Below are 13,619 nucleotides of genomic sequence, written 5' to 3'. Positions count from 1 at the left end.
TTCAGTCCTGTTTGAGACTGGATGCCTTCTCCAGAGTCAGCTGGTCTGTGGCCAGGCAGCCAGGCTGGGACGGGAGCCACACACATCCACCCCCTTGGAGGGCAGCTTGCAGTCCAACCTTTCTATGGGGGCTCTTCTGCTGCCCTAGGCCCAGCCACCTGTCTCCTTACTTTGGAATATTCCCTCCTCAGCCACTTCCTCTTTAATGGCTATAACATATGGATAGCTCTGCTCCACTTCCTTCTCCCCCACCTCCTTTTATTTTCTCCCTTTCTTCCTGAAGCTTACAGCCTGGCTTGGAGTCCATAGTTGCAATACACTCACACACACACACACACACACACACACACACACACACACACTTATGCACATACCCACACATGCACACACAGAGCTATGGAATGTTTTCCTGCTTCTGGTGTTTATGGCTCTGGGACATGTGCTCCTTGACACCTCCCCAAGTACCTGACATCTAGTACTATTCCTACAACCCTTTCGAACACTCGTGGGGAGCCGAGGTTGACTTAGGACTGTGACCCGAGAGGAGAGGTGAGAGTCATGAGAGACCCCACCTGAGTTGCCCAGGGGCCACCGCGAACCTCCCCAGCCCCCATCACCAGCATTCGTATAGCAGGGACTGGTTTTCCCATTTGGAAAGGGAACTGGCCCCTAGAAAGCCAGACTGAAGTCGGCCCCGCCTCCCTGGATTTTCATTCATTCTTTTAACAGCCATTCATTCCTCTGGTATTTGTTGAAGACCCACAAAATACAAGGTTGGGCCTGAAGGAACTGTGGCAGGGAGCCAGACAGACAAATCCACGGCTCGGGACCAACTCCAGCATCTCTATCATGGTGGTGAGTGACAGGGTAGGAAGGATGTAGGGTGGGTCAGGTCGGGGGACAGGCCAGAGGAAGAATGAAGAAACCCCTTGACTCACTACCTATCACCACAGCCTTCACCTCAGACACGCTGTCCAGGCTGGGAGCAAACCAGGCCTTAGCTGGAACCGCAAGGAACAGGAAGTGTTGTCCTGAAGCCAAAGTTAGCGGAACAGCTGCTTCTGAGAGTAGCATGTGCAAGGTCTGGGGTCACATCTAGGTACGGATATGGACAGCATGGGGAGCTTCTCCAATAGTTAAGCTTCCTCCAGGGCCTGAGAGAATCCTGGGAAAGTCTTAGGCAGGAGAATGACATGACCAGGTGTCTCAAGTTGAATATTTCACTGTGAGCAGGAGACACGGGCCTCAGACTTCAGACAAGGTTCTTCCAGAAAGGGATGTGGGAGCTGGTAGTTGAATGGGGGTGGAGCAGCCAGGCCTCACAGAGCTTCCCAGTAAGGCTGTATTGGTCCTTGAGCCTGCTACACCCCCAGGTCTAGGTACTAGGGGGATGGAAGTAGGGGATAGCCTTCTAGTCCACCCAGCCACCGAAGGAACTGGAGCAGAGCAGTAAGGACAGCTCTCAGGGTCTTTGTTCAGGTGAAAGAAAAAGAGCCAGAGCCTGAAGAGTGCACAGCATGTGACCCGCTAGTCAAGTTCAGGCCCTGGCAGAAATCAATAATGGGGGTTGCCTCTGTTGGGAAGCAGGGAGCCACTTATCAAGAGGGCAATAAAGAAATGTCCCATCCCAGGGCACCGGGAGTGAACGCTGAGGGTTGCACAGGTAAATGCACCTGCCAGAAGCCATGAGATCATGGGTTTCAACCCTGTGCACAGTGACAGCAAGAGACACTTACCACACATAGACCCGAGAAGGAGTCGTCCTGGGAAGCTAGGACCACACAGCCATTGTTCCTTGGCCAGGGGCTGAGGGGTCCCTGCCAGACAGTTCCCCTAAGACATTTTGCAACAGAAGAAGGTGGTTTCCTGAAGTCAGCCCAAGAAGCTGTAAAAAGAGGGAATGAGAGCTTAAAGGCCAGACGACAGCTTTGGAATGGAGAGGGGTTCTGGCTGCTAACTTAAGGTAAGACACAATGTAACCAGGCAGAGACCGTTGTTGGTTAGTGGTTGTGTAAAAAGGACTGTGGGCTAATAAAAGGGGAAGCTTGTCTGCAAGTCCTTGGAGTGACCAGAACTGGCTAAACTTTGTTTTCTCACCTCCTGCACACCTTTGATGTGTGACCCAAATAGAGGTGGCAGTGGGTTCACAGGAACTTGTCCCCAAGAGTATTAATTACCTCCAAAAAAAGGAAATATGGCTGCCTTGGGGGAATTCCTCTGGAAGAGAGGGGAAAGAGGGGAGGGGGAAGAGAGAGAGGGGAGGGGGAGGGGAAGAGGAAGGGGGAGAGAGAGAGAGAGAGAGAGAGAGAGAGAGAGAGAATATTAGAGGCAAGTACATACCACATGGTGCATCAGCTGTTGGACCTTCTCCATGTGTCACTGGGCACATGCTGCCTCAGAGCACTTAAGCCCTCCTCGTGGGCGCTGCCACAGCTGCGGCAAGGGTTGCTGAAGAAGAGAAGTGGGCTCTATTTTTCCCTGCCCTGGAGACCAAGGAGGCCTTCACTACCTTCTCCCCTGCCAGTGCCTTCTTCCTGGCCCATGGGGACAGTTGTAGCCAAACTGCTCCTGCCTACCCTCAGCAGCCTGGCCTTCCTCCCCACAGTGAGCATTGCTACCAAGCGGCGTTTTTACATGGAGGCCATGATCTATCTCTTCACCATGTTCTTTGTGGCGGTAAGTGGGGGGCTTAGGAGGAAGACACCAACGGAGAGGGTCATCACCACTGTCCTAGGCCAGGTGCTGGGAAAACGGGATTTGGAAGAGAAAGAGTCTGGGTCTTGGGGAGCAGTGGGGCTGGTGACTAGAAAGAGAAGGTTCCTGGAGTCTGTCTTCCTCTCTGGGCCTCAGTTTCTCCATGACTGCCCGGAATTTGAGGGGGTTGGCTGACACACGTGACTGAAACCAGGCCCGTGATAACCCTATGTGAAGTAAGGACAAGTTTCGTGCTCTCCACACCCTCCTTTCTACCGACTTTGTTTCATGAGTTGCTGAGCTGAGGAGGAGGTGGGTTGAGTGAGGAGGCCTAGGAATGGACCTGCTATGTTCAGGGGAGGTAGAGGGCCTGGGTGGATGTGACTCCAGGATTTGGAACTATCCCCACCAAGAGGGGCCAGCCACCCCCTGAGCCCTTCTTTCTCTTCCTGCCTGTGTCCAGCTTTTTGATGTCTACAGTTACACTCCCCCAGGGAGTTCACCCTCCTCTTCTCCCTGGTCCACTCTTGCCTGGTTTCTTTTCTTGACCAGAGCTTCTGCGTCTCCCTGGCTTTATCTATCTGCCCATTCAACTTGCTTCTTTCTATCTAATTATATATTTATCTATCATCTAACCATTTATCATGTCTCGTTCTATGTATCTGTCCATCATCCAAGTGTCTGTCATCTATTTCTCTGTCTTCTGTCTATTATCTGCTAACTAACCATCTCTCCCTGTCCATTCCACTGCCCATCTATACCCTCTCTCTGTGGAAAGGCCGCCTCTCACTCTGCTGTCAAGTCCTTCTGAGAACCTCTCATGCTGGCCCTCACCGCTATCCTCTAACCAGGGGTCAACACCATCTCTTTCGTTGCTCTGTAGCCTTTGTTTCTCTCTCATCACTCTATCCCTCTCTAGTTTGCATGGTGTGAGATCCACACACTGGTAGGATATATGCTCAGGGTTGGCGAGAAACCTGCTAGTCTCTTCCTTAGAGCAGAGCCAAACTTTTAGAGACTAGCACCCTGTCCCTAGGCCTGCCCTTCCTACAGCAGCTCTCAGCAAGGCAAGAGCATGGAGTAGGTGAGGGTATCCAGCTGGCTCTCACTGCCCGAGGCCACGAGCTCACACAAGTGTGCTCACATACTGCTCCATATCCTAAGTCAGCTGCCATGGCTTTCCAGTGGTGGGAGAAGCCACCAGTGTATGTGGGCTGAGAACAGTGGGGGAGGGGTTAGCACCTGTCTACCTCCGGACTTCGGGGGCCCCATGGGTAACAGTGAGTTTTCTCAAGGAACTGGAAACTATGGCTCTTGAGTTCACGTTAGGAGGGGGGAGGACATTAGGCCAATGACAAATCACAAGGCACCAACCAGGGTGGGGTTGGACTCAGCTTCACCCATGAGCCTAGTGTAGTGATTTGGGTTTGATAGAAGAGGAAACTGAGACTCAGAGAAGCTGGAGCCACCAACGTCACCATGAGTATTCAGAGTTCCTGGTCTGCCCACAGTACTTTGTCCCACACTGTCATTTGTTCCTCATGAGACCTGGCCAAGGTCAGAGCCAAGATGACACCCCAAGGGCAAGGACAGAAGCCAGGGTCTTGTCCCTAAGGCCCATGTTAGAGATAGCCCAGCAAATCGCAGTCCCCAGTTAGGTCACCCCTGTCTGCCTGGGTCTAGGCTGGCCTACAGCTCTGGCCTTGGAGACCCACCCTACTCCACCCCACCCAGAGTGGCAGGGCCAGCTGTCTCTTATGACAAATGTCCTCTGGTGTCCAAGCCACAATCTGTTCCTCACAGAGTTCTGCCTTCCACATGGCTCCTCTGGGACCCTCCATGACAGCTACCAGTTGTGTGGTGTGCTGCTGCTGTTGAATGTAAGAATGACTCTTGGTGTCAGTTACACGGGAGCGGATCTGGTTCATTCCAAGGAGTGCTGCCCTCTCCTATTCTAACCTGACAGTCATCTAATCTAAAAGCAGGCTCTAATCTAAGGATCTTGGACAACAGCGTCCTCTCTAAATGCTGAACGGCACAACAAACAGGGTCAAAAGAGTGAGGGATCCGAGTCTTAATCTTTTATGGGAGACAGCTGTTTCTCTGGCCCTTTGACTCGGTAACACACAAATCCGCAATCAGCTCTTATCAGCGTATACCCACATGTTGCTTTTAACACATTCTCTCGCTGATTCTAACACACGTGGTCTTAGATCCTGTCACCGCATCGCACACAAACATATACTCTCCTAAGTCAGGGGTATGAACAAAGACTGGGGTCCTACGTCAGAAACACAAAGCTGATAAGATGGATAGAAATGTTTCTCTCAGAGATGAGCACATTGTTCTAAATGACCATACAGCACATGCTCACTTGGGGTCAGGTTGCAGGGAAGTTTGATTAATGAAGGCAAACAGCATTTCATTCTTGCAATGTGGGGTACCTCGGTTATCATTAAAGTCCCCTCTCAAGCCTCACAGAAGAGGTGCTCTTGTGCCATTGGACAAGAAGGGACTGAGAAACTCATCTCTAGCCTGGGTCCCTCTGCCAGATCTGCAGAGCTGACAACAGGGTTGGGGCTTCTGCCACACCCTGCTGTGTCCTATTCTGGTCCCAGCTGGACCAGATCTACCTGCCTCTGGAGAGGGAGGGTCCTCATCACTGCCTTGCCCCGGCCTCCTTGGGCAGGAGGTGCCCCAGGGAAGTTCACAGTCACACAGGTTAACACACGCATGCAAGCACGCACACAAAACCTCAGGGCCTGAGGACAGTTAGATCCCTTGCTGTAAAACCTGCTCCTCTGTCCCTCAGAAGTAGGCAGGTATTCTATGTTGGGATCCAGCCTAAGGAGGCTCTTCTGCTCCTCATGTGGGAAGGCGTGGATGTTACCCAGAATCTCACAGTGAATAAGTTTTACTCATTCATGGGGGGTCTATACAGCAGAAGGAAGCACAGGCGTCACAAATGATGGGCTCAGGTAGAGTCGGGTGATGTAGTTCTGCAAGGACCCTGAAGAGCAGAATCCCCTCCCAGAGCTGAGTCCCTTTCCTCCTCCACATGAATACCTTGCCCAGGTCTGGCCCAACCTGAAGCTTGTCTTCCCCTGAGCTCATTCTAGTTGGTTAGCCTCCTCTTTACCAATATCCCTTTTAAAGAGGCAGAACCCAAAGCTTGGGCAGCCCCTGGGTCAGTGGGGCTGACCCAGCACAGAGGCTGGACCACCTCCTCCCTTCCGCTGGATGCTCTCTGTTGATTGACAGAGAGCCACTTGAAACTGTGATCGGCAGGAGGTCTCTGAGCTTCTAAGTCAACCCTGTGTGCTTGACTGACACATCCATCATCCAGGGTCCCCAGCTCCCTGTGGCGGTGCCCCTGCTGCCTCCAGACAGGCTGTTTTCCAGCTTGCCTGCTCCCTCCTGCTGAGCTGGGCTTACCAAGAGCCGATTGTGCTGGCTGCTGGGCTTGTTTGTGCTGGTCCCACTTGTCAAAATAATTATGTCATGTAATTAAATATTACTTAAAATGATGAAATGAGAAGCCAAGGGAGAGCGAGCTCTTTCCTGTAAGAAATAAGTTGTCTGCTTGGAAATACTTCATATAGAACCTTTTGCTTAAAAGCCAATCTATTCAACTACAAGTTGGAGACACACCTGTTAGAGTATGGGGGAGAGAGGAACCGGAGAGTCAGGACCAGAGATTGCTTGGGGTAGTCTAAGGTCTTCCTCCTTTTTGGAGAGACAGGGGTCCTGATAAAGGGCTCCTATGGGAAGAATCGATGCTGGAAAGTGTGCACTTTCAGCCAGCCAGGGGCAAAGGGTGTAATTGTCTTTCAGGATCCCCTTCTGAGCATGCTTCCCACCAGCCTTGGGCCAGTAGTGAGTCTGAAAGTGATATTTACAAAGCCTTCTGCGCTCCCAGGCCAGATGGACTCACCTGTTTAATCTCCATGAGGGGAGAGTCCAGCCGTGTGCTCGTGTGCTCGTGTGCTCGTGTGCTCGGATAGGAGGAGCCTGAGGCGTGAAGCCATTAAGGGCTCACAGAGAGTGAGGGGCCTGAGGCTTAGGACCGGTTCTCACGCACTCCTGGGCTGCCCACTGCCTGCTGACCTCGTGTGATTCCCCCGCAGTTCTCCCATGCCTGCGACGGGCCTGGCTTGTCCGTGCTATGCTTCATGCGCCGTGATATTCTGGAGTACTTCAGCATCTATGGGACAGCCCTGAGCATGTGGGTCTCCCTGATGGGTAAGTGGACATCTTTGCCAGTCCCAAACACCAGCCAGCACCCAGCCCAGCTTTGAGGTCCTCTCCCTCCTCACTGCTTTGCAGAGCTTAATCTACTAAAGACACATATCTCAGATGCCTGCACTCTCGTTCTCCCAGTCCTTACGTGACTCCAGTAATTAGCTCCTGTGACATTTAAAAAGCAGAAGCACACAGGGAGGGGTCAAAGGCATCCCTGCCTTCAGCCCTACCAAGACCATCACTGCCCCGGGTTCAGGGACTTAGCCTCATAGAACGTCCTCCAGACTCACGGGAGCGTTTGCCCTCAGGGATCATCTCAGCTCTGTGTGCTGTTTAAGAAGGTAGACCATTCAAAATCCTCACCTTGGACCTGGTGGGTCACTTGCCCTCAGTTCCATCTCCAACACTGCGGATTTTTGAAAGAGAAAAAAGGAAGACTTGGAGGAAAGAAGAAATTAAGAACAAAGGAAAGAAGGAAGGGAGGAAGATTGGGGGCGGGGAGAAGGAAAGGGAAAGGAAAAAGAAAAGGGAGAAACTGAACAAACTTACTCTTGTCTCTCAGGGATGCCGTCACAGACGGCTCCTCCCGAGACTCAGCCCTATGTACCACTCACTAGTCTTAAGACTTTTGTCCCAGGATTCCCAGGAAATGCCAGTCACTCAATCTACTGGTAAATTTCAGCCACCCTGCTCCAGGAAAGCAGCATCCTCCATTTCCTCCATATAACCAAAATTCAGACCTTGTGGAGACCAGGCTGGACCTTGGTGTCCTACGGACTGAGAGGGCATCCCAATAGGTTCCCAAGAGTGGAGGCACAGCCATGTGGAAGGGAGCTGCTCACCTCTGCTGTGCCTCTCCCCAGCACTGGCCGACTTTGATGAACCCCAGAGATCAACCTTCACGATGTTTGGTGTCCTTACCATTGCCGTGCGGACTTACCATGACCACTGGGGCTACGGGGTGTACTCTGGTCCCATAGGCACCGCCACCCTCATCATTGCAGTAAAGTGGGTGAGTACTTCTGGTATCTCAGCTGACAGAGCTCAGGGAACCTGTATTTGTCCCCTGATCTTTGTTTCTCTTATATCCCCACATCCTTATGTGCAGGTGAACTAACAAGAATTGGGCCAAAACCCCTAGACTCCCTAAAAATGGTGACTTGTGCTTGAGCCCCACACCCTGCTGGCTCACTGATAATTACTGGCCTTGAGTAAAGGCAAAACTCCTTTTCTCTTGACCTCTGCTCTGCATCCAAATACCCACACAGAATGCTTCTAAGCACGGGCATAGACGCGGTTTCTAATGTACCCGGAAGTGAGGAGACCTTTCATCATCATGACTGTCACTGTCAATGTTTTTATCAATATAAGTATCACCACCATTATCATTCTGAGGGACGACACTGCGTGCAGGTATGATATACCAGTTTGGAGAGCAGCTAGGTTAATCTGGACAGTAAACAAGCCTTGGAAATGAGTCTCACAAAGAAGGAAGGTTTGAGGTGGGGTGAAGCCAGGTTTTCAATAAGACTTTCCCTGGAGGAGGGCCTGGGGAAACATCTACTCTGCTGTATAGACTCCTAACCTCTCTAAGGTCTCAAGGCCCTCATGCCTCCAAGGCCTAAAATCCACCTAAGTAGGCTGGCCAACACGAACAAGGCTCCCAATAGCAGGATAGACCTAGGGATGCTTCCTGAGCTCTACCCGGAGCAGTTAGGCCCAAAACACAGACCTTCCAAGCCAGCAGGCTTCAGACCAAGCAGACAGCAGCCTCTAGCCCGAGACCCTCTGCTACCTTACACAGGAAACACCACTTGGGATCGCAGAGTTTCCCGGAAGTACAGCTATAGCAGGGCAGATCAGGACACGCGGTGCTGGGGGACGGGGGACCTCCGGTCCATCTTCAGCCAAGTTGGGACAGGTAAAGTCAGGCGGGAAGCTTCCAGGCCATGTCCTACTCCTGTGGTCTCTGAGGAGCACAGGCTTATTCTGACTTAGGCTAAGGATGGGCCTGAAGTGCACTGAGCCCCGCAGCCTAACCTGGAGCCCCAGGAGGCAATGGCAGCTGCATTTGACTTTGCAGGGGGAGAAGCTTCCACCCCACTCCAGTTCGAGGGCCTGGAGCTGGCCCTGTCTGACCCTGGGGGCCGAGGTGTTGGGGTTCCGAACGGTTCGTTAACAAGCTGGAATGCATAAACACAAAGGCTTCATTGGAGAGCTGCCTCCTCGTCCTGCTGACTGGGTTTTAATTAGCCAGGATAGCATACATGGGCCGGTGTCCCCCACTAAACGCCGACCTTCCCAGGTCTCTGGTGAGAATGGGAGTGAGAGGCCGCAGCCACCCACACCTGGGGCACAGAGCCCATCTCCTAGACCTTAGATGTGCCGGTGGCTTCGACTTACTTCTTAGTTGGGGAGAAGATGCTGAGTGAAATGGAAAATAGGGGTTCCCCATGAGTGATCTTCACTTTCCTTCCCCTCTCTGGGGCCCCAATGTTAGAACTGTGAGATTGACGGCCACACTGCCCACAGTCGGGCGAATTGGCTGTACCCATGGCACCGACACAGTTCCCTGGGACCTCTACTCCTGTTAAGTGATGGCAAGTTTTAGAACACTTGAAGACAGCACCTTACCTTCCCTCAGAGTGGCAAAGGTTGCCCTGGTTTGCACGATGAGGTCACTGAAGGCCTTTGTGTTTGCAATGCATTTAGTGAGGTGTGCAGTCAGGGCCGCTGTCCTGTGCCCACTGTGCGCACCTGAGCTGTATTAATAACGACCTTCCCCGCTTTCACCTGGACAATTCTGAGTCTAAAATACCTTTGGGCCCCAAGGGTGTGCGTTCCAGTGAGGAACCCACAGGGCAACCCATCTTTCCCATGTAACACCTCACCTTACCAAGCTCGAGCACACACCGGACCCTCACGTAAGGCCTCGGGGCCTGCAAAGCCACGGTTAGTGGAAGGAGACCCCTCAGCTGGTAAAGCTGCTCATATTTGCCACTGAAGTGTCAACGACCACCTCACAAGGGCAGTGGTGGGGCCAGGGAAAATTGGCCCAGAGATTCCAAGGCCTATCACTCAGTCATACAGAGGGATGGGGGTGGTAGAAGACAGCAGTGGGATCGTGCCCAGACAACCCATGGAGGGATCCTTTCCTGTACTGCTCCCCAAGAACCTTGATGTTCCCACCTTGTGCCTGCAGCTGAAGAAGATGAAAGAGAAGAAGGGTCTGTACCCTGACAAGAGCATCTACACCCAGCAGATAGGTCCCGGCCTCTGCTTTGGGGCCCTGGCCCTGATGCTTCGCTTCTTCTTTGAGGTACCTGGCCTGTGGGGGAGGGGAACAAGCCTTCTGGGTTTAGCAGGGAGGAGAGCAGGCTGTCTTCACGTGGAGGCCCCAAGTTGTAGATTCTGTGCTGTTGAAGATGGTACTCACCATCCCCAGTGTTCCAGCATCATAGCCTGTGTGGACAAGTCAGGCCCTGCAGACTTTAGGAAGCCTTCACCCAAGATGCATGCGTGTGCAGAAGTAACCAGGAGCTTGTTCCCAGCACCAGGGGACAGGGAACAGAGGAGAGCAGCAAGCCGTTCTGCTGTATTCTCGGGGTGGGACGACTGGCAGAGGCACCAGATGGCTGAGTTTAGGGAAGGGGTAGAGGCCCTGACTGACTCGTTCTCCTCCACAGGAATGGGATTACACCTACGTTCACAGCTTCTACCACTGCGCCCTGGCCATGTCCTTCGTCCTGCTGCTGCCCAAGGTCAACAAGAAGGCTGGGAACGCAGGGGACCCCGCCAAGCTGACCTTCTCCACTCTCTGCTGCACTTGTGTCTGACAGTAGCCCCCCTGCTCCAGGCCCCTGCCTTCCTGTCTGGCAGCCCTGCTGTCTCTCCCGGGATACTTCCTACACTTTCCCAGTGGAATGTCCATGAGGAATGGCCTCCTCTGCACCCCGAGAGACCAGCAGGGCTGCTGCAGTCGGCGAAGTGCTGCTTAGGGACCCACGAATTCTGTGTTCACCAGTTGCTTCACTCTATTCAGGAAAAAAAAGAGAGAGAACTTTATCCCCCAAGGCTGCATAACCATAGGTGTGCCTTGCAGAGCCCTAGGCCAGTCAGTATTGGCCCCAAGTCACAACCCAGCAGTGTACACAACAGCAGCATACGGGTTATCTATTTCCCAGGCCCTGCCTGCCAGGATTGTCTGCCTTTCCTAGGAAACTGGGATTGCCCTTTCTACCCCTGCCCAGGCCCTGAAAGCTCCCAGTTTCGGGAGCTGGACCCAGTGAGCCCAGTTCCAGTCTGGACCCAGGCTTGGTGCCCCTGCCTGAGTCCCATCCCTTCAGCAGTTTTTCGGTCGAGCCACTCACAGTAAACTCTTGATCAGTCACTAGTCGTTAGCTTCACCCGACATACATCCTAGTTCCTGGAACGAGTCTGCGTGCCGAGTGTGACAGCTCTAGTCTTGGAGGAGTGCCTGTGCTCAGAGTAAGCAGCTGGCCTAAGGCCAGGGGCTGGTAGACACAGAGCTGAGTCTGCTGCTGGCCCAGGTACCTGGGCTGCAAACAGGGTATACTGCTGGCTTACTCTACACTGTCCTGAAGCTTCCTCTGAGGCCCTGAAGGAAAAGTGGGTGCAGTCAACACCCCTGAGCCAGGCATTACTGGGACGGTGCTAGGCTGTGGGCAGTCCTGTCTATGACAGCCTGGGGGTCAGGGCATGGCAGGACACGGCAGCCACAGAGCAGCTCTCAGACATCACCTCACAAGTCTAAATCTCCCCAACACCCCCAGCATCCCCTTTCCCAGTGACCCAAGGCCCAGCTGTCAGCAGGAAGTTACCTACACCTGTCTGGGACTTATTGATGTTTCCAGATGGTGTAACCTCCAGAGCAGCTACCCACATGCAGTCCCCACCCAGTAGGCAGCTGGCAATCTTTCACGAGTCACCTCCTGTCCCTCTTCAGGAAGCCAGCTCTGCCGCTTGCCTTGAGTGTTCCTCTCTTCCCAGCTGACCCCCCCAGCCAAGCCTCCTGGATGCCTACCTCCATAGTGACCACCCACAACTCTCTGTATCTCGGGCATCTCTACCCACCCTTTCCAGGCCTCCATCACTCCAGGCCCTGGTGGTAGACAGAGCTTACCCATGAGCCTCATCCCATCCCTGGCCCCAGAGCCTTTTTTAATGATAGAGCATCCCATGTTATCACAGAGCACCTCAGAGTGTTCAAACCTGGCTCCTGGGGACTAGGCCTCCCTTATCAGGTAAGAAAGACAAGGTCACATAGTCTGGGCTCTGGGACTCCTCAGGAAAGGAGCAGAGGGCTGGAGAGACTGCTCAGTGGTTATGGCTACTGCTGCCCTTACAGAGGATCCAGATTCAGTTCCTAGCACCCGTGTGGTGGCTCACAACCATCTGTAACTCCGGTTCTAGAGGATCTGATCAGATCTCTCTTCTGGCCTCCAAGCCAGGCACACATGTGGAACACGTGCGCACTTGGAAACAAACGCCCACACGCAAAACTTAAAAAATGAGTGAGTCTAAAACAGCTAAAATAAAGTAAAACAAACAGACCACAGACAGAACCCCAGAAGGGGGAGCAAAGGGACAGAGTGGAGTCAAGGCTCTGAGATATGGAGGCCTCTTCCTCCTTACTGCTCGGCCCTCGTCTGGCCTCCAGTCAAGCACAGGCACCCGTCACACAGGCCCCACATACCCACAGGCAACACACACACACATACTTTAAACACATATCTCATGGGCCCAAGCACCAACCAGGAAGACACAGGGCATCCTGGAGCTCAGCCTTCCAGAGGACAGACTGCCAAGTCAGAGCTGGGCATCCCAAGTGAGAGGAGACAAGCCAGGTCCGGGGCCCCTCCGGAAGCAGATGTCTGCAGAGTGTCCCCAGTCCATCCCTTCTCTGTCCCACCCCCGATCCCAGCAAGCAACCCTGCCTCCAGCTCTGCAGCCGCTCTTGGCAAACTGGAGGCAGCAAGATGCCCTTGAGTGGGGAGGGGCCACGGGTGGCCGGCCTAAGGGCCACACTCACAGGCTCTCCCTGGTGGTGCTGCTGGTTTATGAGAGCCTTCTGGGCACCCGGCCAAGTCCGTAAGTCACAGAAGATTAGGAGGTACACTCCGGCTCTTAGTCTAGCCACCGCAGCATGTGCCTGGCTCTAGGGCTCCAGATGTAGCCTTAGCCTCCCCTCGGCTGCTGTTCAGGGGCCCTGGGCACAGTCCTGAGTCCAGTTTGCAGATGAGGACACTGAGGACCAGGAATGCTAGTGACACAAGACAGACGATGAAGACCTAGCAATGGCTTCCTCCAAGGTCTACACCAACTTCTTAGGATGCCAGCCACGGTCAGGAAGGGAAGGCTGGAAGAGATGAGCCACCATGCTCTCCAGTGGCCACCGAGACTTTAAATTTAGCAAGAAGCCAATGACTCTGAACCCTGGTGCTGTCCATCCCAGGGTCTCCATGTCCTTGGAATTTGGGAGTCATGGCACATGGAGCCAAAGAGGGCTTCCAAGGTCACTCATCCACTTAGGACTCTGAACAGAACTTCCTCTCCTGTCTTGCATGATAGAGAGATCCAAAAACATACACCCGGACATCCCTATCTCTAGAGTGCTTAGAACAGCTACTCTGGGTGAGCCTAGGAGTTGAAAAGCCACACTG

General features: G+C 53.3%; 2 protein-coding genes across 2 annotated transcripts in view; one reads left to right on the top strand and one right to left on the bottom strand.

Annotated features, from left to right (window-relative positions):
• Adamtsl2 (ADAMTS-like 2) overlaps nt 1-1,890 on the bottom strand; it is a 36,754-nt gene extending 34,864 nt beyond the window's left edge. Inside the window, exon 1 of the mRNA XM_039106142.2 lies at nt 1,737-1,890. The gene's annotated coding sequence lies outside the window, so the exon portion shown is untranslated. The remainder of the gene's footprint in view (nt 1-1,736) is intronic.
• A 507-nt stretch (nt 1,891-2,397) lies between these two features.
• Mymk (myomaker, myoblast fusion factor) lies at nt 2,398-11,329 on the top strand. The gene is made up of 5 exons (NM_001399315.1): nt 2,398-2,676; nt 6,822-6,936; nt 7,800-7,948; nt 10,139-10,255; nt 10,623-11,329. Exons 1-5 carry the CDS (start codon nt 2,542-2,544, stop codon nt 10,770-10,772), a joined length of 666 nt encoding a protein of 221 aa, NP_001386244.1. The 5' UTR covers nt 2,398-2,541; the 3' UTR covers nt 10,773-11,329.
• Nucleotides 11,330-13,619: the final 2,290 nt, after the last annotated feature.

This window comes from Rattus norvegicus, chromosome 3 (assembly GCF_036323735.1).
Source record: "Rattus norvegicus strain BN/NHsdMcwi chromosome 3, GRCr8, whole genome shotgun sequence".
NCBI lineage: Eukaryota > Metazoa > Chordata > Mammalia > Rodentia > Muridae > Rattus > Rattus norvegicus.
Note: the sequence above shows the minus strand (reverse complement) of the source record. Positions and strands in the feature narration are given on the sequence as shown.